This window comes from Babylonia areolata, chromosome 21 (assembly GCF_041734735.1).
Source record: "Babylonia areolata isolate BAREFJ2019XMU chromosome 21, ASM4173473v1, whole genome shotgun sequence".
Taxonomy (NCBI): Eukaryota; Metazoa; Mollusca; class Gastropoda; order Neogastropoda; family Buccinidae; genus Babylonia; species Babylonia areolata.
Window position 1 is genome coordinate 37,769,817 of NC_134896.1, and position 26,067 is coordinate 37,795,883.

At 43.7% G+C, this 26,067-nt stretch overlaps 1 protein-coding gene across 7 annotated transcripts in view; it reads left to right on the forward strand.

Annotated features, from left to right (window-relative positions):
• LOC143296420 (spectrin beta chain-like) overlaps window positions 1-23,246 on the forward strand; it is an 88,164-nt gene extending 64,918 nt beyond the window's left edge. For 5 of the 7 annotated variants that reach the window (XM_076608320.1, XM_076608322.1, XM_076608321.1 and 2 more), the window contains 14 exons: window positions 1,174-1,284; window positions 2,108-2,352; window positions 3,740-3,878; window positions 4,251-4,335; window positions 5,216-5,307; window positions 6,176-6,280; window positions 7,530-7,660; window positions 9,881-10,020; window positions 12,031-12,189; window positions 15,599-15,694; window positions 18,013-18,103; window positions 18,916-18,991; window positions 19,434-19,580; window positions 20,210-23,246. In XM_076608320.1, coding sequence (XP_076464435.1) covers window positions 1,174-1,284; window positions 2,108-2,352; window positions 3,740-3,878; window positions 4,251-4,335; window positions 5,216-5,307; window positions 6,176-6,280; window positions 7,530-7,660; window positions 9,881-10,020; window positions 12,031-12,189; window positions 15,599-15,694; window positions 18,013-18,103; window positions 18,916-18,991; window positions 19,434-19,580; window positions 20,210-20,365 — 1,773 coding nt within the window. In that variant the 3' untranslated portion in view covers window positions 20,366-23,246. The remainder of the gene's footprint in view (window positions 1-1,173; window positions 1,285-2,107; window positions 2,353-3,739; window positions 3,879-4,250; window positions 4,336-5,215; window positions 5,308-6,175; window positions 6,281-7,529; window positions 7,661-9,880; window positions 10,021-12,030; window positions 12,190-15,598; window positions 15,695-18,012; window positions 18,104-18,915; window positions 18,992-19,433; window positions 19,581-20,209) is intronic. The other 2 variants (XM_076608324.1, XM_076608327.1) reach the window with 2 other exon arrangements.
• Window positions 23,247-26,067: the final 2,821 nt, after the last annotated feature.

Here is a 26,067-nt window from a genome sequence, read left to right on the forward strand (position 1 = left end):
GGTTTTTTGTTTTCTTTCCTTACTGTTGCTTTGGATTTTTAGTTTCATGCATGCATTTGACATGCACGGAGTTAAGACCTGGTTGGTTGCCTCACAGCCCTCGGGAAATGTGATAGGCAAACTGATCTTGTGGGCATGTGACAGGCACACAGCAACTGTTCCTCAGTTTTTTCCAGTCAGTGCATTTTTGGTGAAGAACATGATGGGTGCAGTACACTGTGGGGTTTTGGTGCAGGAGTACACTGTGGGGCAGTGGGTGAAGGAGTACAATGGGTTTTTGGTAGTGCACTGTGGGGTACAGGGGTGCACTGTTGGTGCAAGAGTACACCAGACCTGAGGTGATTGGCTGAATTCAGCAGTAGTTCTTAACAGCCTGCGGGTACAGGAGTACACCTGACCTGGGATGTGTGGTTGTACAAAGCAGTACTTCTTTACAGTCTGTGGATGTAGGATCACACCTGATCCGGGGGGGGTGGGGGGTTCTACACTGCAGTATGCAGTATTTCTTTACAGTCTGTGGGTGCAAGAGTACAGTTGGAGCATGAATACACTTTGGGACATGGGAGAATTGTTATTGATGGGGATAAGGGTATGTATGGGGAGAAGGAGGGAATGGAGGATAACTGCAATGGGATGGTGCAGTACAGGGACACGGGAGGTCTTACAGGGAGTTTGGGATATATAGAGACAGAACTATCACTAATGTGGTTTGAGAACTAATGTGATGTGGGATATATAGAGACAACTATCACTAATGTGGTTTGAGAACTAATGTGATATTAACAAATTGCAAATATTTACTCATATGAGTTGGATGTAATCGGCGGCTGATTAGAATGTTGTACTGTGATTCTGAGGGTCCTGGGTTCAGTATTGTTTGATTAAGGTGGAAAATGTTCTGATCTCCCTGGTCAGCATATGTGGAGACATTCTATTGCCTTAATCCTCTTCATGTTTATACATATGCATTATTGTAATTACCCTTTCAGCCCTGTCAGTGTTCAGTGGGTTATGGAAACACCAACATATCCAACATGCACTCCCCAAAAGCAGTGAGAAAAATGGTCATACACTTAACAGCTCACTCACAGATAGGTATGAACATGCAAGTTGTTGCCCACTAACACAATTGGCAAGCAAAAAAGTGATGTAATATTTTTGTCTGATGTACAGGAAAAACAGAACTACATCCCAGAAGACTTGGGAAGAGATGCACAAAGTGTGGCAGCTCTTCAAAGAAAACATGCCAATTTCGAACACGACCTCATCACATTGGGAACACAGGTGAGATGGAATCACATGATATGCTGGTCCGTTAGTATTGACTGCATGAGTGATCACACTGTTTGAACTCATGAGAATTCACCCATTCAGTACAACACACAAACAGGTCTAGTTGTGTGTCTAGATGGAAGTGTGTGTGTGTGTGTGTGTAAGCCATACATAATGGTACATGACAGGTATCATTGTGTTGTGTCTTAATGGAAGGATGTTTGTGTGTGTGTGTGTGTATGTCTGGAAGCCATACAAAACAATATGCAGTGGATAGGTGTAGTGGTGTGTGTAATTGGAAGGACATGTGCGTGTGCGGCAACCATACAAAACAATACACAGCAGGTATAGTGGCGTGTTGAAATGGAAGTGTATGTGTGTTTGGAATCCTTATAAAACAATACACAGTGGTCAGGTGTAGTAGTGTGTCTTAATGGAAGGGCATGTGTGTGTGAGCGGAAACCATACAAACACAATGGAAAGGTATAGAGATATGTCTAAATGACAGGGTATGTGCGTGTGTTTGGAAGCCATACAAAACAGTACACTAAGGACAGGTATAGTGGTGTTTCTAAATGGAAGGGTGTGTGTGTGTGTGTGGAAGCCATACAGAAAGTATGCATTTAACAGGTATAGTTGCATGAAAGGACACTGTGTGTGTGGAAGCCATACAAAGCAATGCACAGTGCACAGTGGACAGATTTTGTGATAGGTCTAAATGGAAGGGTATGTGTGTGTATAGACACCATACAAAAATACAGGTATAGTGATGTGTCTAATTGAAAGGTGGTGTAGCAGAGGACAGGTGACTCAAGGGAGCTGTACCTATGTGCAGGTGGAAGCCATTCAGACAGAGTCAGTGCGGCTGCAGGCAGGCTATGCTGGCAACAAGGCTGCAGAAATCCAGGCCAGGGAAGCTGAAGTGGTGGAAGCATGGAGAAATCTTCACATCCAGGTGGAGACACGTCGCATGACCCTGGCCGATGCCAGTGACTTCTACCGCTTCATGCTGATGGCCCATGACCTGCAGCTGTGGATGGATGACATCATCCGACAGATGAACACACAGGAGAAACCCAGGTGAGGTTTGGCTTGAAACTCAGTGCTGAGGTTTGGGGAGAGATGAGTGCTGAGGAGAAACCCAGTGCTGAGGTTTGGGTAGAAACCAGATGAGGTTTGGGGAGAAATCAGATGAGGTTTGGGGAGAAACCCAGGTGAGGTTTGGCTTGAAACTCAGTGCTCAGGTTTGGGGAGAGATGAGTGCTGAGGAGAAACCCAGTGCTGAGGTTTGGGTAGAAACCAGATGAGGTTTGGGGAGAAAGCAGATGAGGTTTGGGTAGAAACCAGATGAGGTTTGGGGAGAAAGCAGATGAGGTTTGGGTAGAAACCAGATGAGGTTTGGGGAGAAAGCAGATGAGTGCTGAGGAGAAACCCAGTGCTGAGGTTTGGGTAGAAACCAGATGAGGTTTGGGTAGAAATCAGATGAGGTTTGGGGAGAAATCAGATGAGGTTTGGGGAGAAACCCAGTACTGAGGTTTGGGGAGAAACAAGACCAGGTTTGGAAAAATATCAGATGAGGTTTGGGGAGAAACCCAGTGCTGAGGTTTAGGGAGAAACCCAGGTGAGGTTTGGAGAGAAACCAAGTACTGAGGTTTAGGGAGAAACCAGATGAGGTTTAGGGAGAAACCCTGTGCTGAGGTTTGGGGAGAAACCCAGGTGAGGTTTGGGGAGAAACCAGGTGAGGTGTGGGGAGAAACCAGGTGAGGTGTGGGGGTAGAAGCCATATGTTTGGAGAGAAACCCAGGTGAGGTTTGGGGAGAAACCAGGTGAGGTTTAGGGAGAAACCAGGTGAGGTTTGGGGAGAAACTGGATAAACCAGGTGAGGGAGGTGTGGGGGTAGAAGCCAGATGTTGTTTGGAGAGAAACCCAGGTGAGGTTTGGGGAGAAACCAGGTGAGGTTTGGGGAGAAACCGGATAAACCAGATGAGGTGTGGGGGTAGAAGCCAGATGTTGTTTGGAGAGAAACCCAGATGTTGTTTGGAGAGAAACCCAGGTGAGGTTTGGGGAGAAACCGGATAAACCAGGCGAGGTGTGCGGGTAGAAGCCAGATGTAGTTTGGAGAGAAACCCAGGTGAGGTTTGGGGAGAAACCAGATGAGGTTTGGGGAGAAACCAGGTGAATGGTCTACAATGATGTGTGAGAGATTACTGTAATACCATAGGGTTTTTATACCTGGAGTGATGTTTTAAAAAAATGACAGCAATATGTGTGAGTGCTGAAAGTAATGATTATGTGTCTGGTAGGCTTTTAAAAAAAATGTATCTGGAATGATGCTTAAGAGATGACTACAGCATACTGTATGTTTCCGGATTTGTGACATAATGTGTGACATATGACATTAGCATGGTATAACATGGGTCTGAAGTGATGTGGGAAATGACAATGGTATGATGTGTGTGTCTGGCAGAGATGTGTCTGGTGTTGAACTGCTGATGAACAATCACCAGAGTCTGAAGGCAGAGATTGATGCCAGGGAGGAGAATTTCGCCATTTGCATCAACTTGGGCCGAGACCTCCTCAACAGAAAACACTACAGACAGGAGGAGGTCAGTGACTTGGGTCTTGCTGAAAATAAAGACATTATGTGCTTTGTGTCCCTCTGAAAGACAGAGGAAAAGTATACACAAGTTGGATAATAGTAACAATAATGATAATGGATAGTTACATAGTACAATATCCAGAAATCTGCTATAGGTGCTTTATTAAGCACTTTGGTCTACATAACACATTAAATCAATGTTACGTACACACACCAAAATGGCATATGGCAGTTCAGGTGTTGTATAGTGATTGGGTGTGTGTAAAGAGTGATTTGTTTAATACAAGTGTTGTTCAGTATGTGCACTAAGGAACATGTTAACATATGTGTTATATAGTATTAAGGACATGTGAAAATCGTTTGTTGCATGTTTGTGCAGGTGAGGGAAAAGTTGATACAATTGACACTGGAACGCCTGGACATGACCGACCTGTGGAAAGACCGCTGGGAACACCTCCAGCTCAGTGAGTGCTAGCTTTCATTGTTCTACTCTTCATTTGAGTTGTGTGTATGTGGATGAACTCCTGTGTGGGTATGGGATCTTCCCCATATTTTTTTTTATCAAAACAATGTTCTTTGAATCCTGTCAAAATAATCAGGTTTCTTTCACATTAGCAGATTCCTTTTTGTTGTTTTTTTAATCTGTTAAAACTAGTATGTTTCTTTTACATCAACAGTCTGATTTTTTTTTTTTTTTTTAATCCTGTTAAAATCAGTATATTTCTTCTACACCAGCAGGTACAGATTTTTAAAAATTCTGTTAAAAACTAGTGGTTGTCTTTCATATCAACAGGTTCAAGTTCTTTGAATCCTGTTAAAACCAGTGGATTTCTGTCACAACAGGTTCATGGAATTGATAAAAATCACAGTGGAATGGAATATATGCTGGGCATGGACTCCTGTGTGTGTGTGTGTGTGTGTGTGTGTGTGTGTGTGTGTGAGAGAGAGAGAGAGAGAGAGAGAGTTGTCTCAACTGTATGTGTCAGATTCCCATGGTGTGTTGAGTACTGATTGATTCCAAGCTTTTTGTGTTGGTGGTACACATTCTGCTGGGTAGGTGTGAGGTTCAGGCTGTTCTCCCATGGTGAAGTATTTTTAGTGGGTCGAGTGCAGTTTTAGAAGACAGATTGGCAGCAGGGATTGTTGATGGATGGTGATTAACCGTGGACATGAATTGTGTGTGCAGCTGAAGGGGAAGGAGCTGTGAATGTGTATGCTAAGGGAAAATGTGCTGTGATGCACTGATATGAATTGAGCTGTGATGTGCTGATGTGAAATAAACTTTGAGAAATGAGTTGTGATGCACCGATTTGAAATGAGTTGTGATGTGCATTGTGTGTGCAGTCTTGGAGGTGTACCAGTTTGCCCGAGACGCAGCAGTGGCGGAGGCCTGGTTAGTGGCCCAGGAACAGTACTTCCTCAACCAGGACCTGGGAGTAAGTGCTCAAGGCTCACTGTTCACTCCTTTACTCACATCACATCACATCACATGCAGTTCACTACAGGAGCTCACGCACACAGACAGTGGAGGGAAGGACAGGTCACAGTGACAGACAGATATATAGTAACTCCTATCTCTGTCAGTACAACACACAGGTCACAGTGACAGACAAATATATAGTAAAGTCCGATCTCTGTCAGTACAACACACAGGTCACAGTGATGGACAATTGCAATGTAGTTAGACTGTCTACACACACACACACACACACACTACACACCCACACACACACACACCACACCACACCACACCACACCACACCACACCACACCACGCCACAGCACACACACACACACACACACCACACCACACCACACCACACCACACCACGCCACAGCACACACACACACATATAGAAAGTTGGGTGGAGGGAGTGCCTGACTTATGCTAACATTGGTGGTAACATGTGTTTTCACTGGGTTTTTTTGAAGAAGGTAAGAGAAGACTTTTTCCTAATTTTCTCAGGGATTGAATTCCAAAAAGAAAGAACGACAGATCTGAAGGCTTACTGACCATATCGCTTTGTTTTAATGTCTGTTGGCTTGAGGACATCAGTCAGACATCTTGAAGCAGATCTCAGTGGGGAAGAAGGGTAGTGGAAGTGAAGAAGCTTAGATATATTCAGAGGGAGATTTTCTATGATGTCATGATTCTTTGTGACAAGGCATGGCTGTGCCAGGTGTGGAGTAGGAACAGTCATTGTGTTAACGATTTTTTTTCTTTAACTACACAAACTTTACCGTGACCCACTCGTAGTTCCTGTTATCGCCATCAGTTCCACACTGTGTGCATGTATTTTTCAGGACACGTTAGACGCTGTAGAAAATCTCATCAAAAAGCATGAAGCTTTTGAAAAAGCTGCTGCAACACAAGAGGAAAGATTTGCTGCCTTAGAAAAACCAACGACGGTGAGTTTATGTTTCCTTTTCATTCTATGTGTGTGTGTGTTGGGGTTTTTTTTGTTGTAGTTTTTTTGTGCTAAGTGCTTTTGTCAGTTCGGAGGTGTTCATTAAACAGTATTTGTATAAGTCACTATAAAATAATTTTGTAATGTGTATTTGTTGCTCTTTTTTTTCTCTTTTTTTTTTTTTTAGACCAGTGTGTAATCTGTATGTATGTCTGTCTGAAATCTGTGTGTAACATGTCTCTGTTTGAAATCACTGTGTAATGTGTGTGGTGTGTGAATCTGGTATACACATATGTGTGTGCATCCGAAATCATTGTGTAATTTGTGTGCATGTGTGTGTATCTGGTATCTGTGTTAAATAATATGCATGTTAAATGATACGTAATGTGTGTGTGTGTGTGTGTCTGTTTGAAACTGGTGTGTCATATAAAAATGTGTGTCTTGTGTGAGTGTGTCATGTGTGAGTGTGTTTATTATTAATGTTCATATGTATGTGAACTAATGCATAATGTGTATGTGTGTGCATGATTCTGAAATAAGTATGTGCCGGGAATCATGTGCGTGTCTCTTTGAAATAAGTGTGTTTGAAGTTGGTGTGTTATGTACATTTGTGTGTTTGGTGTGTGTGTGTGTGTCTGAAATCAGTTTACATTGTGATAACAGTCAGCTATGTCCGCTTGAAATCAGTGTCCAGACTTGTCTTCAGTGTTTTATATGTAAAATATGAGTCTTAAACACTAACTGAACTTATTGAAATTCACCTCTTGGCCACTTAAATACTCGACTGAAATATTGTAATAATTTCCATGTCTTAGATTTTCAGTTTTCCTTGTGACAGCACGATCAAGATCATCATAACTGGAGAGTTGCTTCCCTTGCCTGTCTGTGGCTCAGAGTTGTCTTTCCCCTCTTTATTTTTGACAGCAGTCAGTCACCGGGATCAAGGGTTTGCCATAGAGGCATAAAACCGGCTTAGAAAGGAATTGCAAAAGCAAGAGGGAAGAGAGAGTTCTAAGCCAGGCTTAGCACAGAGGTTCTGTCCATGCTGAAAGTTTATCATTTTGAAATGATCACATACTTTGTTTGTTCGAATTTCTAAATCCTGTCTTTTGTCAGTTTAATATTATTGTTGTTTGTGTTCGAAGCACACAGGTTCTGACTAAACCAAAAGTATGTTAGTTTGAAATAAGGATGTGTTTTTCTATATATACTTCTGTTTGTATGAAATAAAAATCCTGTCTTTTTTTCAGTTTGAAATCAAAGACAGACAGAGGAAGCAGGAAGAGGAGTACCGAAAGCAGCATCCAGAGGAGGTGGCCCGTGCCAAGGAGGAGAGGAGGAGAGCTTACATTGTGGAGTTCCTGCCTCCAGAACCCCCCAAGTCAGTACACCTCTCAACTGCTTGCTGTGTAACTCTCTACCTCCCCCTTGAGGGCAGAACATGGTTATATGTCTTGGAACAACATGTGTGTTAAAATGTACTTTTCTATCTGTGCAGTATACTTTTTTAACAGTACATAATAGTTTATGTTCATTGTGACAAAAAATGTATTTAACAGTACACATTTATACAGTACAGCAGAGCATCTATTTAATAGAATGTAACTGGCCACTTTTTAATGTGACAGGACACTGATTTGATGGAACATACCTCTATAAAGTATTCCAGAACATGTATGTAACAGTAGCTTTATGGTGCAGAGACCAGCATTATATCTTTACAGCATGGTGAAACACATGTTGGTCAGCATATATAATGGAACACTTGTAGACTAATTGCTATGAGAAAACACATTTGGAATATCAGAACACATGTAGAAGAACATTAACTATCACAGAACACATCTTGAACACTTAAAAAGCAGAACCGTTGCTACGATTGAACACACACAGAACAGTAGCTGTGACAGAAAACATGTAGAACACTAACTGACAGATCACAGATAAAACTTAAGCTGAGACAGAACACTCATTGAACAGTAGCCCTGGCAGAACAGAGAAGTACAACAGCAGTTGTGACAGGACACAGACAGTAGTATGACAACACCTATAGAACAGCAGTTGTGACAGGACACAGACAGTAGTATGTTGACATTTATGGAACAGCAGTTGTGACAGGACACAGACAGTAGTATGACAACACCTATGGAACAGCAGTTGTGACAGGACACAGACAGTAGTATGACAACACCTATGGAACAGCAGTTGTGACAGGACACAGACAGTAGTATGACAACACCTATGGAACAGCAGTTGTGACAGGACACAGACAGTAGTATGTTGACATTTATGGAACAGCAGTTGTGACAGGACACTGACAGTAGTATGACAACACTTACGGAACAGCAGTTGTGACAGGACACAGACATTAGTATGATGACACCTATGGAACAGCAGTTGTGACAGGACACAGACAGTAGTATGACAACACCTATGGAACAACAGTTGTGACAGGACACAGACAGTAGTATGACAACACCTATGGAACAGCAGTTGTGACAGGACACAGACAGTAGTATGACAACACCTATGGAACAGCAGTTGTGACAGGACACAGACAGTAGTATGACAACACCTATGGAACAGCAGTTGTGACAGGACACAGACAGTAGTATGTTGACATTTATGGAACAGCAGTTGTGACAGGACACAGACAGTAGTATGACGACACCTATGGAACAGCAGTTGTGACAGGACACAGACAGTAGTATGTTGACATTTATGGAACAGCAGTTGTGACAGGACACAGACAGTAGTATGACGACACCTGTGGAACAACAGTTGTGACAGGACACAGACAGTAGTATGACAACACCTGTGGAACAACAGTTGTGACAGGACACAGACATTAGTATGACGACACCTGTGGAACAACAGTTGTGACAGGACACAGACAGTAGTATGACAACACCTATGGAACAGCAGTTGTGACAGGACACAGACAGTAGTATGACAACACCTGTGGAACAACAGTTGTGACAGGACACAGACAGTAGTATGACAACACCTGTGGAACAGCAGTTGTGACAGGACACAGACAGTAGTATGACAACACCTATGGAACAGCAGTTGTGACAGGACACAGACAGTAGTATGACGACACCATGGAACAGCAGTTGTGACAGGACACAGACAGTAGTATGACAACACCTATGGAACAGCAGTTGTGACAGGACACAGACAGTAGTATGACAACACCTGTGGAACAACAGTTGTGACAGGACACAGACAGTAGTATGACAATACCTGTGGAACAACAGTTGTGACAGGACACAGACAGTAGTATGACAACACCTATGGAACAGCAGTTGTGACAGGACACAGACAGTAGTATGATGACACCTATGGAACAGCAGTTGTGACAGGACACAGACAGTAGTATGATGACACCTATGGAACAGCAGTTGTGACAGGACACAGACAGTAGTATGATGACACCTGTGGAACAGCAGTTGTGACAGGACACAGACAGTAGTATGACGACACCATGGAACAGCTTTTGTGACAGGACACAGACAGTAGGAAAACAACACCAATGGAGCAGCAGTTGTGTCAGAACGCGTATATGAAACAGCACTGTGACGGCCTTATTGATGAACAGGCCTGCCCCAGAGCCTGTGGTGGAGGAAGTGGCACCAGTGGAAGCAGCGGTGGCTGAGCAGCGCCGGCCGTCAGGGGAAGAGGTGGATCAGCCAGACGTTGCCAATGGGGACCAAGAGGCTGTGCCTAGCAAAGAAGCAGGTCAGTGTCCACAAACATTACTGTCCAGCGACATGGCAGGGGAAAAAAGACTAACACAACAGAAGGGTGGGGAAAGTGTCCATGTCAGGCCATTTTGTTGACCAGGAGGGAAAAGTCAGAATTGTGTTGCATTTTGGCCTTCATGCATATGTGTTCCTTTTAGGTTATCTTGGCCCTTGTGTGTGTGTGTTTGTGTGTGTGTGTGCCCTGCAGGAGGATGCATGTTAGTGCGCGGTGTCCTCCTTGCATCTGATGAATGTGCCTGCAGCATGTGCAGGGTCAGACTACCTCCTACGAAGGGAGACAGGTGGCACACATTTTGAGGGGAGAAAAAAAATCACTCCTGACTTCGATGTCTGAAAACCAGTGCTAATTTTGCTTACTGTCTGAAAAATTCTGTTATTTGATGTTGTACGAAACTAAATCCTGCTGTGTTGTCTCAAACAATCACGCTAAAAATGTGTCTTCTTCATTTGATGTTGTGTGTCTTTATCTTTTGATGTTGTATGAAACTCAGTCTTATTGTGTTGTCTGAATCAACCAAGCTGAACATGTGGCTGGTGTCTGAATTCTAACTTGATGTTGTCTGTTAACTGTCTAGTGTCTGTGTTGCCAGCTGTCATTTTCTCTTTAATTCTCTGCTTTTGTTTGTTCAGCCTTACATACATTAATTTTGTTTGTGTTTAAGTTTTTTTAAACAGTTGTATTTGGTTATTTTGGTTTTTGTTTGTTTAAACTTCCAGTTCTTGAACCTTTTTTAAATGAATGTTTTTAAAATAGTGTTCATATGGGTAGAAAAAAGACCAGTGGTTAAAACAAATATTTGGTTGTTTAGATAAACACCCTCATTTTTCCCCTGTAGCAACAGAAGCCCACCATAAGAACAAGGAGAAGTTTAATACTGCAGACTGCCACCCACCATTAGAAACATGGAGGACATTTTTCTAAACACTTGTTTTTTCCATATGCATAAAGGGGGCACCACATTATATACAATAAGTTGAATAAGATGTAATGTATACAAAGGCAAGTTACAGTGAAGCATTCACTATCCATGACTTCACCCGTTGAATCCCTCTTCCCAACCTCCCTATTTCTATGGTAATCAACAGATGATAGTGAAAGAGCTTATGCAGGCAATGTCACCACAGTGGATTAAATAAAATGTCAGGGTTTGGGGTTTCTTTTTCTGGCATTCACAAGTCAAGAGCACTGTTACATGTCTCAGGTTTGTTGAAAAGTGTTTGTGGGACACTTCAGATTGTTGTCTATTAATAGATCCTTCTAATTTGTCGTTGGTTTTCTTTGTTTCTTCAATCCAGTTTATGTGTCTGTAATCCAGTGTTGTGTGTGTCTGATCCAGTATTGTGTGTCTGGCTGTGATCCAATGGGGTGTGTGTGAGATCTAATTTTATGTTATTATTCTCCAGTGTGTGTGTGTTTGTGCATGTGCATGTGTGTGTGATCCAGTTTCATGTGGTTGTGCTCCTATGTGTGTGTGTGTGTGTGTACTTGTGTGTGTGTGTGTGTGTGTGTGTGATCCATTGTCATGTTGCTCTGATTCAGCGTTGTTTGTGTGTGCATGTATTTGAATGAGATCACTTGTTGTGTGGTTTTCATCCAGCGTTTGTTTGTGTGGGCGTGTGTGTTTGTGTGTAGCTGTGATGCAGTGTTGTGTGTGTGGAGTGAGATCAAGTGTTGTATGGCTGTGTGTGTGTATGTGTGTGTGTGATCCAGTGTGGTGTGATTCTGATCCAGTGTGATCTTTGATGTGTGGTATGTCAGTTGTTGTTGCTATGTCAGTTGTTGTTGCATTGTGCTTCTTTTCCCATCCTGTTTTTTGCTGTTGTGTGTAATAACTAATATTATTTGTATGTGCGCCATGTGGTAGCAATAGCCAGTGGTTATGTTTTACAGTGTAGCTTTTTGTAGTTGTGAGGCGTTGCATTGTGCTAGACACCTTGCTGTTGCACCCGTTGCATGTGCTGTTGTCTTGCATGACCGACTCAGAGCCCACAGGCAAGGCCACCGCTCGTGCGCAAGAGCACCCACCCTCTGAGGAGCGTGCTAAGTCTCGCTCTCTGCCCAGGGAGTCTCCCGACACTTCACGTCAGTCGCAGCGCTCCCCTACGCAGTTGTCTCCCCCTCCTGCCTCTCCCCGAGGCACAAGTAGGTTTGGGCTGAGAGTGGCGGTGATAGGGGAACAGTGTGCGTGTGTCTGTCATCTTCACTGCCGTGCTGACTGTCTCTCTGCCTGAGTGTCAGGCACTCCTATTTCCTGATGATGGTGGGGAAGGGGAGGTGGGCAGGGCAACTTAGTTTTTAGATTAAGTTTATTAAGTCTTTTCTTTCATAGTGTCACATAAGTGAGTGATTTTTCTCCATATGGATGGTGTGGTTCATGAGGGTGTGGGTTCAAATCCTGCTCTCGCCCTTTCACCCAAGTTTTACTGGAAGATCGAACTGAGTGTCTGTCTAGTCTTTCAGATGAGATGATAAACCGAGGTCCCGTGTGCAGCACACACTTGGTGCACTGAAAAAGAACCCATGGCAACAAAAGTGTTGTCCTCAGGCAAAATTATATAAAAAGATATCCACTCTGATGGGTACACAAATATTTAAGCTTGTATTCAAGGCCTGACAAACGCATTGGGTTAGGCTGCTGTCAGGCATCTGCCTAGCAGATGTGGTGTAGCGTGTATAGATTTGTCTGAACGCAGTGACGCCTCCTTGTGAAACTGAAAACTGTGGTTCGGATTGTGTCTGTTACAATTTTCTTGTACAGCTTGTCAAGCCATTGAAGATGTCAGTGTATGCATGTGTGTGTATTTACATTAGGATCAGAATGTCTTTTGGGTTCCAGGATCACAAGGAGCATCAGGGGAGAGGGGGGGAATACTGTTTTGAAAAGTATGAGCATTAATTGAAAATCTTCTACAAACACAGGAATTTAGTATGACTTTTATGCATATAGATTATACATGTACATGCATGCTCACACATTTATTACTAACATCTGTTCCACTGATTTAGTGTGTGTGTTGAAATGCAATGAATTTTTCTTATGTGTGTGTGTCATACTGCAAATGTCTTGCTGTCCTGTGAGGATGACATGACTTTTTGTTTGTTGTTGTATTGCAGAGTTGACATGTTTTTATTTTTCTTTGTCATGAGGGGTTCTTGTTTTATGTTTACTGTGCCTGCTTTTTCTCACATGTGTTTGACTGAATGGCATGCACAGTACTTGACCGGACTGCTTGCACTGTGTTTGATGGGGTTTGCTTCATTGGACAACTTTGCTTTATAGATAAGACTGTTCTCATTGTGTTTTGCAAATTATCTTGATTTTTACTTGTTGCATGTGCCATAGTAATATAGGCCTGACCTTTTTCTTTGTTGGGCTACCTACCCGTTTTATTTTTTTGGCTTGAGCTGTTGTGTTTCAGCATCATGATTCTTGTAGAGCACTCGCATCTTTCTGTTTTCTTATCTACCTTCTAGTCTGCTTCATACACAGTACCTTGATGCTTGGGTCTGGTGCCTGAAAATGTCCTGGCCCATTGCAAAATGACCCAAAGCACCTGCTGTCAGTTTGCAGTCTTCATTGTATCCACACATGGAAATTTCCATACGAGAGAATCTTGCAAAGAATAAAGGCCAAAAAATTTAACAGTACTTCCAGGCGCACTCACATTTGTGTACTGCTTTCTGAATGGAGCAGTCAGAGGCAAATTTTGACATTCACTTGGAGGAATATAATTAGTAGCTTTTCAAGATGGACGGTTTCCTCAAGATGGGTGGTTTCCTAATCAGTGGCCATTTCTTGGCATGCATACAGAAAGTGTAGTGCCAAGAGAGGATTGGACAGGCTTGGATATCAAAGTTTGTGACTTCAATAGAGTGCACTCCTCAGGTCACAGTGACTTGTGACAGAAGTCTACAGCCATTATCAAAATGGTAGAGTGGGTGAATGCATCAGCTCTAGCAGTCAGTTTTTTTTAGACTGGACTCTTCTTGAGTGATAACTGTATATAATGCCAGAAAATGGAACATGGACCAATTCTTTTTGTTGTTAATGAACAGTATTTGCTGAGCAAACATGAATGCACACCTATCAAGAGCTTTGCAAAATCACACTGTTCTAGACTGCTCAAGCTGGTTTAGTGTGTATCAAAAGAACTTCCAGCAAGTGCACTTGCTTCCAACAGCATGTGGATGCTGTGGATTAGTAGCAGTTGATTAAAAAGAAAAAACATTGCATCAAAACAAAAAAGTTGGGGGGGGGGGGGGGGGGGGGTTGTGAGATGAACCTAAGTTTAAAAAAAAAAAAAGAAAACCACCTGTTGATGCGTTTCGTATATTTTGGCCGTTTCACACTGCATTCACCTAAACCCAGACAAAAGAAAGAAGGTTAAATGGAAGTTTCCATTCAAATTCCTGACTGCAGGGACAGACTGTTCCCTTTCCGATAACATCTTACTCCTAGTTTACATTTGCTAATTACTTTCTTCTCTCTTAACATCTGACCCCTAGTTTACAGCTGCTAATTGCAGGGGCTGACTGTAAGATTTTTCATCTGATGGAAATATACACCATGCATACTTTGTGGATTTTACATGCGGTTGAAGGGGAAGGGGTGCACATGTGCATTCACATGACAGGCTGCAGACAGCCTCGGTGATGGAGGGGTGTTGGAGGATCTGGTTCATCTTAACAATGGTTTTGGTTAGTGGACCCAGTGGACATAATGCTGTGACTTGCACCTGAGGGCCTGGTGACAGGAGCTGGTAGATCCTAACCTGGCTTTGGTTAGCATGTACAGAGTGAGGTTGTGGTCACATTATGTTGGTACTTAAGCTGGTAGATCCCAACCTGGCTTGGCTTTGGTTAGCATGTACAGAGTGAGGTTGTGGTCATATTATGTTGGTACTTAAGCTGGTAGATCCCAACCTGGCTTGGCTTTGGTTAGCATGTACAGAGTGAGGTTGTGGTCATATTATGTTGGTACTTAAGCTGGTAGATCCTAACCTGGCTTGACTTTGGTAAGCATGTACAGAGTGAGGTTGTGGTCATATTATGTTGGTATTTAAGCTGGTAGATCCTAACCTGGCTTTGGTGAGGTTGTGGTCATCCTATGTTGTTACTTGAGCTGGTAGATCCTAACCTGGCTTTGGTTGGCATGCACAGACTGAGATTGCAGTCACATTATGTTGTGACAGGAGCTAGTAGAAAATATCCTGGCTTTGGTTAGCATGTACAGAACAAAGTTGTGGTCATATTATGTTGGTACTTGAGCTGGTAGATACTAACATGGCTTTGGTTAGCATGTACAGAGTGAGGTTGTGGTCATAATGAAAGCAGAGATGATAGATCCTAACTGGCTTTGGTTTGCACACAGAGGTAAGATTTGGTGGCAGCTGGTAGATCATAGCCTGGCTTTGGTCGGCATGCGTGGGTATTGCCTTTGGGGCTTCAAGTCAGAAGCTGGTGTATCCTGTCTCTGGCTTTGGACATCAGTGTAAACATGCAGTGTGAACTGGTCTTCTCTCATTCATGTGTTCCCCCTTTGTCATCCTAGATGAGAAGAAACGTTCTCGCTCCAAATCCCCCTTCGGAAAATTTTTCTCTCGCAAAAAGGAGGAAGCCATGGAAGATACTGATGCCCCACATGAAGGTAAAGTTTTCTCCGTAACCTCAACATACGATGGTAAAGTTTTCTCAGTAACTTGAACTTCAGCTTCAAATGGAACAGCAGTAGGATGTGAACACAGCAGTGTGGCCAATGGGGTCTCCATATGGACGTGGAGTAGGGTGGCCACACCTGTGTTAATTATAGCAGTGTAACCAAAGGGACTATCAGTAGTACAGCCACACCTGTGTTGTACTGGACAGCCTGCGGTGTTTGCTGTCACCATTGTACTGTTTAAGTGTAGAAAGTGTTCTGTCAAATGGTGACACCCTCCCAAAGTCACCAGGTGTCAACTGTTGGGACTCTGAAGCTATTTTATTTCTAATCAGGATGCCAGTACCTCCTTCAGTGTGGCATTTCCGAGAACTAACAGTGGTAAGAATAATACATAACCTTTGGATGAACTGTCACTGTCACACCTGCCTTCTCTCTCGCCTGTCAGCACCACCACCACCCCACTATCTCATGGCCATCTGTTAGGGAGGGAGAGTGCTACTTACTGATGATTGGATCCCCTTCCCATCTGCTGTAAGGCAAGATATGCACACAAATGGAAGCATTTGTATGTTGGGTGATTCATTGTATTTCTGAACAATCCAGGTCAGTCTTGTCCCCAAACCCGTGGTTACTTGTGGGTAGTTTGTCCTGCATGCTGGTACCATGTTGACATGTCTGTCATATGAAAGTTGGAACATATGCCATGCAGTGGACCATCAGACAACTTGGAGGGGAGGAGGGGGATGGGTGACGAAGGGTGGAGATAATCACAAGATTATCAGCCAGATGAAGTTGAAGTTTTTGTTCCATTGGCCACAGCCAATGGGTGTTCAGTTTACAGTTTTCTCTGCATCTTTTCGTTAACATCCATTGACCCATTATTTATTTAACCCAGCTCTTTCTTGTTTTAAAACAACATTGTATGGAGTCTGTGTCATTAAACATAGGTTTGGAATGCCAGGATGAAGACGGGAAAATGTATAAACATCAGGAGATGAATTTGTAACAGTTGTTAGCATATTAAAACAATGAAGTGCTGATCAATGTGGATAGGGAAGTGTTTGTGCTGCTACTCTCTCTTAATCAAATTCTTCATAGAAGACGAGTTTGACCAGTCTGAGGGAAGTAATTCTCCGTACTGTTTATAATCATCCTTTACTTGTAAGCTGCCACAAAACTTGTGGGATTGCTGTTGCCAAGTAAACAAACTGTCATGGTTCACTGTCTCATCTTGGTACAACTGAATATCGCAGTCTCAGACACTATTTACAGCTATCAGATAATAGTCATGCTCGTCTCTAGTGTGCGTAGGGTTCACAGGAGTGTGTACAGCACTGTAGTTAGCTGTAATATCTGCAAATGCAGGGAGGGTGATCTGACTAAATGGAGACACTGACATAGTGTGGTGCTGTTTCAGAGTGAATGCAGGGAGATGGTTTGACAGGGAAGACAGTGCCACATTGTAATGCTGTTATAGAGTAAATGCAGGGAGAGTGGTGAAGACAGACTCGGTGTGATGCTGTTATAGAGTGAATACAGGGAGTGTGGTCTGACATAGTGCAGACAGTGACACAGTGCGCCACAGTGGTGCTGTTATAGAGTGAATGCAGGGAGAGTGGTGAAGACAGTGACAGTGTGGTGCTGTTATAGAGTGAATACAGGGAGAGTGGTCTGACACAGTGCAGACATTGACACAGTGTGCCACAGAGGTGCTGTTACAGAGTGAATACAGGGAGAGTGGTGAAGACAGTGACACAGTGTAGTGCTGTTATAGAGTGAATACAGGGAGAGTGGTCTGACACAGTGCAGACATTGACACAGTGTGCCACAGAGGTGCTGTTACAGAGTGAATACAGGGAGAGTGGTGAAGACAGTGACACAATGTGGTGCTGTTACAGAGTGAATACAGGGAGAGTGGTCTGACACAGTGCAGACATTGACACAGTGTGCCACAGAGGTGCTGTTACATAGTGAATACAGGGAGAGAGGTGAAGACAGTGACACAGTGTAGTGCTGTTACAGAGTGAATACAGGGAGAGTGGTGAAGACAGTGACACAATGTGGTGCTGTTACAGAGTGAATACAGGGAGAGAGGTGAAGACAGTGACACAGTGTGGTGCTGTTATAGAGTGAATACAGAGAGAGAGGTGAAGACAGTGACACAGTGTGGTGCTGTTATAGAGTGAACGCTGGGTGAGTGGTCTGACACAGTGCAGACAGTGACACAGTGTGGTTTGGTATTGAGTGAATGCAGGAAGAGTGGTTTGGAAGAGTGCAGACAGTGACACAGTGTGGTGCTGTTTCAGAGCCGGCAGTAGCGTCAGCGGAGGTGCCTCATGAGGAGGGCATGCTGACCCGCAAACACGAGAAGGAAGGGGAGAAGAAGGCACCCAACAGGTGGGAACACAAACTGCACTACACTGACCACATCACCATCATATCTCCAAATCTCTGTTCTTATGATAATCAGATTCTTTGTGTTCCATCTGTCAGAACAAAACCCTTCAGTTAATATAGTTTTTCCTTTCAGGGTTCAACCATCAGGAATAGCCTTCTGTTTGATATTACTCTCCATTTTTCCACAGCCTCTTTCAAGTTTTGTCTAAAGACCTCTTTGCCTACTCCAGTGTGTATGTATGTGTGTGTATGTGAGCGTGGGAGCACAACGAGTTGTGTTATGATATCTGTTTGATGTTTGTGTAAACTGTCATGTTTTCTTATTTTATCATTTGTGATTAATAGGGTTTTATATTTGTAAAGCACTTTGTGCTCTGTTTTAGAAAAGGCGCTGAATAAGTGTTCACAGTTGTTCACTATTATTTATCATTATCGCATGGACATTACACAGCAGCCAGCAAGTCGCTGTGGTCACAGATAAAACAAACAAAAAAACGTCTGATGTTTCTTGCCTGGACTGGACATTATTTCTGCAATTCACTGGACATGTTCATTAAGACAGAGAAAGTTGGAAACCTAGATTGAATAATATTATGGTCATGAAACATTGGATTGTTGGTTGATGTAAGCTGCTTCAGTTGGAATAGTTCACTTTTTAGCACTCCGCTTTTGGTTTGACCGACACTTGATTCTGATGATGAGCATATTAGGTTGTTGGGTTTTTTTTGTTTTGTTTTGTTTTGAAAATCAGTAGGAATCACTCTTGTTGAGAAGGTAATGGGAAGAGTTAATTGATTTCCTCTTCCCTGCAGATCCTGGGACAAGGTGTACACTGTGCTGGATGGACCCTCCATGTCCTGCTACAAAGACCAGAAACACGCCAAGTCGGTGAGTTCACGGTGGTGTGGTGGTCACGGATACAGCGTGTCAGATGTTTGGTGTATGAATATAATTTGTCAGAGTGTAGTTGTCAGATGTGTGGTGGACAGACAGACAATGTTTCAGATTTGTTGTGAACAGAGATGTGGTGGATAGACACAGTGTTAGATGTGTAGTGGATAGATGGGTGGCAGACTGACAGATGCAATGTTTCAGATGTGTGGTGAACAGATGTTTGGCGGACACACAGTGTCAGTTGTGCAGTGGATAGATGCGTGATGGACAGAGAGATACAGTGTTAGATGTGTAGTGAACATATGTGTGTGAAACAGATTGTGTGTCAGATGTGTAGTGAACAGATGTATGGCAGACAGACAAATACAGTATGTCAGATGTGTGGCGGACAGACCTCATGATACATGTATGACCACACCGTGATGAATGTCCATAGGACCCCAACACACGTATCCACCATGAGGGACCTATGGACCTCCAGGGAGCCAGCTGTGAGGTTGCAGCTGACTACAATAAGCGGCCCTATGTTTTCCGCCTTCGTCTCGCCTCAGGCAGTGAATACCTCTTCCAGGCTAAGGATGGGGTAATCCATTTTTCCTTCTCTGTATTTTCTGTCCTTTGTGGTTGGCGAGTCTGGGTTGTGGAGTTTCTCTCTGGATTTTTGTTTGAATCGGAGGAAGAGACTGTCTTCAGTGGTTTGTTGGAAAGGAAGATGTTCCTGTGGGGAGGGGACCGTATGGTTGTCTTGTGATGTGTAGAGGTGGGAGGTGTGCTAGAGGGACAGAGGATGTGTTGGATGAGTGAAGGGAAGGCTGTGTAGAGGAGGGGGCAAGTAGAGGAAGGTTTTTTAAGGGGTGGTTAGGGGGTAGCTATGGAGAGTGATCTTACAGTATTACTGAAAGCACTCAGGGCTAGGGAAGATAGTTATGATCTGTGTACAGTGTGCTGGATGTCTGTAAGGCTGTAGGTATCCAGAAAAAAATGCCTTAGGTATTTAAAAAAAAAAAAAAAAAAAAAAATTGATAAACCTCAGCTACAGTGATACCTCATGTGCTGTCTGGGAGTGTTCATGGATTGCTTGTGTATCAGTTTTTGGGTTGTTTTTTTTTTATAAAGTCAACAACAAATTGCTCTGATTGCGTTTCTGGAAGAATGGGCCATGTCAAAAATGTTGATTCTTGTGTTGAAGAGGGTATTGTATGGTGGTGGCAGGCGGAGCGTGACACCTGGATCGGTCGCATAAACTCAGTGACGGGAGGAGAGGGAACCAGCATCCCCACACGCTCCCAGACACTGCCAGCACGCACAGACGACTCTGGGAAGGAAGAACACAAGAAGAGAGGCTTCTTCACCTTGAAGAAAAAGTAGAGTGCAGTAAGGATCAGGGGACATCTTCAGGCTGACCACAGGCTGGAGCTGTCTGCCTTTCTCTCAGTGCTACACAAACTGACTTTGTACCATTAGTGTTTCTGTCCTGTGCCACTGCTATGCCCCCAACCTTGTTGTGTGTCCACCACTTTGCTGGAGGAGCTTGTTGATAGTGATGACGATGACGATGTGAATGCTTCTTGTGGAATCTCTCTCAAGTCCCATGGTCTCGAGGACATGGAACACTGTTCATTCCTTCTCTTTGGATTATCGTCTGGCCACTATAGGTGTAGATGTAGAGCCGCATATCCTCCTCCCTGCTGTTTTGTGGAAGCGTGTAGCAAGCGTCGGGGGATGGGGATGTTGAGGGGGGTGGGGGGTGGGGTGTTGGAGAGAAAGGGACAGGCTGCTCCCTTGTTGGTGTGTGTGAGGGTGGAGCACTGAGTGTCAAGTTTTGGTCCCTTCCCCATCTGGTGTCTTGGCCTGTGTGTGGGCGGAACAAGTTGATCTGCAAGTTGTCGCCTGTGCCCCGTGGATAGTGGAGAGAGCGTGGGCCAACCCCTGGCTGCGAGGGAGCTGGCTGAAGGCGGAGGGCCGGATCACAGGCTGTCTTGATGTCTGGCCTGACGCTCGACAGCTGGCTTGGAGTCTTGCCTTTCAGGCAGGGACATAGCACCCACCATCATAGAGGAGAGCTCCTGGTTAGTTCTGTGATAACATTGCCCCCACCCCTCATTGTCAGGCCTTTGTCACCACACCCACACCCCTCCACAGTCACTGTCTGAAAGACACCATTCATACCATCACTTGCTGATCACTGCCATTCTGAAAGGATTCCACTCATCACCCATTACTTGCTGAGCACTGTCATCCTGAGCAACTCCATTCACACATCACCCGGTAAAGCTGTCTTTGTCTGAGGACCTCCACTTGTATTCCATCACTTGCACAGTTGTCTTACTCTGAGCAAGTCCACTCAAAACCGAATCCCTCACTGAGCACTGTCCTTGTGCCTGTCTCAGGTTTTGTGACCCTCACTAATTGTTTTCATGGTGACCACTTGGCTCCAGGACAGACAGAAAGGAAAGACGAGGTGTTCAGCATGGTGCAGGAAGGAAAGATAGATGACATTGTTCCAGCTTCCTCCTCATGGCCTGCCACCCCCCACTGCCCCTGAATTCACAGCATGGTCCCCATTTCATTGCACGGTGCGGTGGACCAGAAAGCTTCAGTCAGTGAGTGTGGTGCGGTGTGACCGTGTGTGATGTGCCCCTGTCCAGCTATGCAAGGCATCCATCCCCCTCCTCTCCACCTGCCACCTCCCTGTGTCAGTGCTGATGTCATGTGTGTGCTGCATCATCAGCCTCTGATGGAGCGGCATTCCATGCTGGGCCTGCTCATGCCTGCAGCCAACGGTCTGCCCCTCGAGGCGGGACACCAGCTGCCTGACACCATCCTCTTCTCTCCCCTCCCTTCCCCACCCCTACCATTCCTGTTGTTCATGTTGTTGGGCGGGATCGTAACATAAACACTTAAGAAATGTGTGATTGTTTTTTTTACATTCAGATAAATGTGGCAAGCTGCATAACTGTAACAACTTGTAAAATGATGCTTATAAAGGTGGGAGTGTTTGCAGTGTAGGTCGCAGACCCCGTTTCTCAACACGCTTAGCTTTCTTCCCTTTCTTTCCTTTCTGCCCTGTAGTGATTGATACCTGCTGTCTTCGCTGACTAGGATCAGCCCCTTGCCTGCACTGTCACTACAGTGTTTCCCCATGCTGCTCCCTTCCTTGCCCTCTCACTGGCTGTGCTCTGTGGACACTGAACCCCCAACTGTTACCTGTATCTGTGGGGGATTATGTGCACTTGCTGTGTTGTGAGCGGGAAAAACCAGCTGCTGGGGACTGCCATGTTGATGTACTCCTGTACTGTGCCAGCTTGCCTAATTTCTAGATATCTTGCACCCTGTAGATAGCCCGTGGTGTGGGCCTGCATTGTGTTGTGTTGGTGTTGTGTTGCTGTTGTCAGGTTGTGGGGACAGTGCACAGCACTGTGGTCGTCCTGTGGCTGTGTAGTCACTGCTTTGGTTGAGGGGGACCCACCACCACCACCCTCCTTTCTTGGTGCATAGGAGACACCACTCCTTCTTGGATTTTCTTTGTCCTTGGATCATTCACATGTTTTTTTCCCTTGGACTTGTTGTAGATTTTTTTATTATTAGTGTATAGTGGTTCTACCATTGTTATTCATTTCGGCGGACTATTTATGTGTGAAGAGAATGAAAGACTGGCGTCGTTGCTGAAATGTTGTAGTTCAGTGATGGTCAGAGGTCAGCGTACACAGGGGCTGCCCTTCCAGGAATTGGAGTTGCTGCAGCAATGACATTGCAGTAGAGCAGGAAGGACTATTGACAGGACATGGTGCCAGAAGGCAGGAATGTGTGTGTGTGTGTGTGTGCATGTGTGGGTGACTGTGGGAGAGAACTGGCTAGTGTACTTGTGACGACAAGACGTAGGGATTTTGAGATAGATGCCCCTGACCGCTGTTAACTGTTGACCGCTGTGTCCTGTGTTGTGTGCCATGCTTTGGGTTCTTCACACCATGTCTCTGTTGGTCTGTGTATACATGTAAGTATGTCTGCTTAGAGCTGCCCCACATAAGCCAGCTTCTCCTTCCTCTTCATGTATCATTGGCACATTGGACTTTGTTTCGCCGAGGATCAGTGTGGAGAGAGAGGGAGGACGGTACTGCTGTCTGTCCCCCTCCAATCCCATCCCCTCTTTTGCTTGTCAGCATCCACTACAACAGCTGACCGGGGCTTCACATGGTCGTCTTCTTTTTTTGTATTTTGCTTGAAAGGAAAAAATAAAAGATTAAAGATGTGTAGTGTTTATTATTATTATTGTGCCTGCCCGAGTGTCTCATTCTTGTCCTCGCATAAAGAGATTTGACAACACAGTTCAAGCCACATGTCAATATCCTAAAACAGTCCATAGGGTGAGAGGTCTCTTTAAATGTCAACAGTAGACCAGACACTCCTTCCAGTTGGTCAACTTGGTCATTACGGAATAAAATCAAATGGTGTCCAATTCATCATTCATTTTCTTATTTTCCACAAGAATTAGAAACACATTTTCAATACAAGTTTTCAAGCAAACCATGCATGCCTTGAAGAAAAAAAAAAGAAGAGACTGACCATATTGTTTTTATTCAAACTCTGCACACACAAACATATAAGGAACCTGCATATGTTTTTAAAAGCTGACTCGCACCCAGTTCCCACAATCCTCTCACACACAAGAATACACACACGCAAATGTAAAAAAAAAAAAAAAAGCCCAAATTTGAAGTCTCAGATGTCCTGACCCAACCCTCCACTAACACACACACCCCAACTAAAATAATGACATGCATATGCAGTATGCATTTTTAAGACATACAGCAGCATCTGGCATATTTACGCACACACATGCACACTATGTGAACAGCCTTCAAACTGAAGAAGACGCACAAACATGATACATAAATCTCAACACATGTAATGCATAAAATCTCAAAAACATAATGCACAAAATACCAAACCCCATACATTTGTGCAGCTACACTCACACCCAGCTCCCACAACCCACTCAAACATGCACTCCCAGTTTTGACACTGTGGTCATGAACAACTCCATCTTCTTCCTGGTCATTTATAATGTCCTTCAGACCAAAATGATGACAACAATTCAGTCTGTATCCTCTTGATTAACAATGACAGGGCTGTCCTACCAACCAAAATGACAACACTGTGGTTTATCACCTATATATGCCCCTTATACCAACAATGACAGGATTGTCATATGAACCAAAATGATGACAACTCCAAGGTTTATATCTCCTGAATCAGCAATAACAGGGCTGTCATACAGACCAAAATGACAACACTGCTGTTTTGACAACCCTGGTGTTGACAATGACGGGACCATCCTACAGACCAAAATAATGACAACACTAAAGTGTATTTCCACATGCTGTGAGGCTCTAATCTGGTGATATAAAAATTTGTTTTTTCACATTAAATAATGTTTCATTATGAAGATACAATCAGTGTATTTACTTTTTTTCTTCTTTATATGATGATGACACACAGCCAAGGTACTTGTCATTTTGCTGCAAGAAATAATGTCTAACAAATTCAGAGAAGACAAACATCACTGTATTAACCAATTTGCTATGTCATTATGAAGACACATACAAGGTCATTACCAACAAAGTCCTTGTCATCATGGGCAATTTTTTTGTTTGTCATTTGTGACTTGTGCACTCACATTTCAAATTTAGGCTTCACTATCTGATACTACCAACATATCTTTTTCTACACAGTGGTAAACATACCACACCAACACAGGAGACACTAAAATAAAAGTATTGTTTTTTTTGAATGAATGTCTCCACAATAACTGGCAATACACACAAACACAATTCAATTATTCAAAGCATTTACTGCACCAGTCCTCCAAAACTGAAAATTGCTCACCATCAAAAAACAAGCTTTCGTTGAACATGTTTGACAAATTTGTATGCCATGCAGTGTCTCCACAAATAAGAGAAGTGTGTGCTGTGATTTTGTGTCAGTCATTTCTCATACCACAGCACACATCTTCGTATACCTCTGTCGTATGTCTCTCAGATTTTTCTCTCTCTGCTCTTTCCTTTCTTCCCTAAAAACATGTATGACCTCCATTATCATTGTCTGCTTCCTTCTTTTTCATCTCTCTCTCTCTCCTTTGTTTTTTGTTCTCCATTTTTATTCTCTGCTGCCATTATTTTTCATCTCCCACTCCAAATGCCTACCTGTTTCCACGTCATTAATATACACAAAAGTCAGGACACAAAAAGGCAAATAAATTATCAAACTGTTATCATCATATGCTGTGTATGTCTGTATTCATGTGTGGTACTGTGGAAAAGTTCCTGTATAAACTTCACAGCAGAGCTCAAACTTGGGTACACGTTTGGTGTATTACTGCCCATTTCCTGCTGATTCAGCTGCAGAACGACTGTCATTTTCAATGAATGTCCTGAGTCCTGAGTGAACTATCACTACACAACGAACACAAACTGACAATGACAGTGGATTCTGCAATTTAAAGTCTGAAGGTTCACATTTCAGTACCTTTCTCGATATCAGTGAAGGCCCAGTGTCTGTCTTTTTTTTTTTTTTCAAATGTGTAAATCAAATGTCACTGAAGTTACACACAATTCATGTTAATGAACAGAGATTCTCTTTTAATGAATACCACATAGATGCAATTTCATTAACAATTTCAACCAATGTGGATGCTTACACTCCAGTTCTGGTGTTTTTCCTGATGGCAAATGTCGGTGAAAATCTTCAAACCTGAAGAACACAGAGATGTGACTGGTTCACACCCCTGTTAAACGGGGTCTCTCCAGCTGACCCCTGTACAACAGGGTCTCTCCAACTGACTCCTGTACACAAAGGTCTCTCCAGCTGACCCCTGTACAACAGGGTCTCTCCATCAGTCCATGTGACCCCTGTACACAAAGGTCTCTCCGGCTGACCCCTGTACATCAGGGTCTCTCCATCAGTCCATGTGACCCCTGTTCAACAAGGTCTCTCCAACTGACCCCTGTACACAAAGGTCTCTCCAGCTGTCCCCTGTACAACATGGTCTCTCCATCAGTCCATGTGACCCC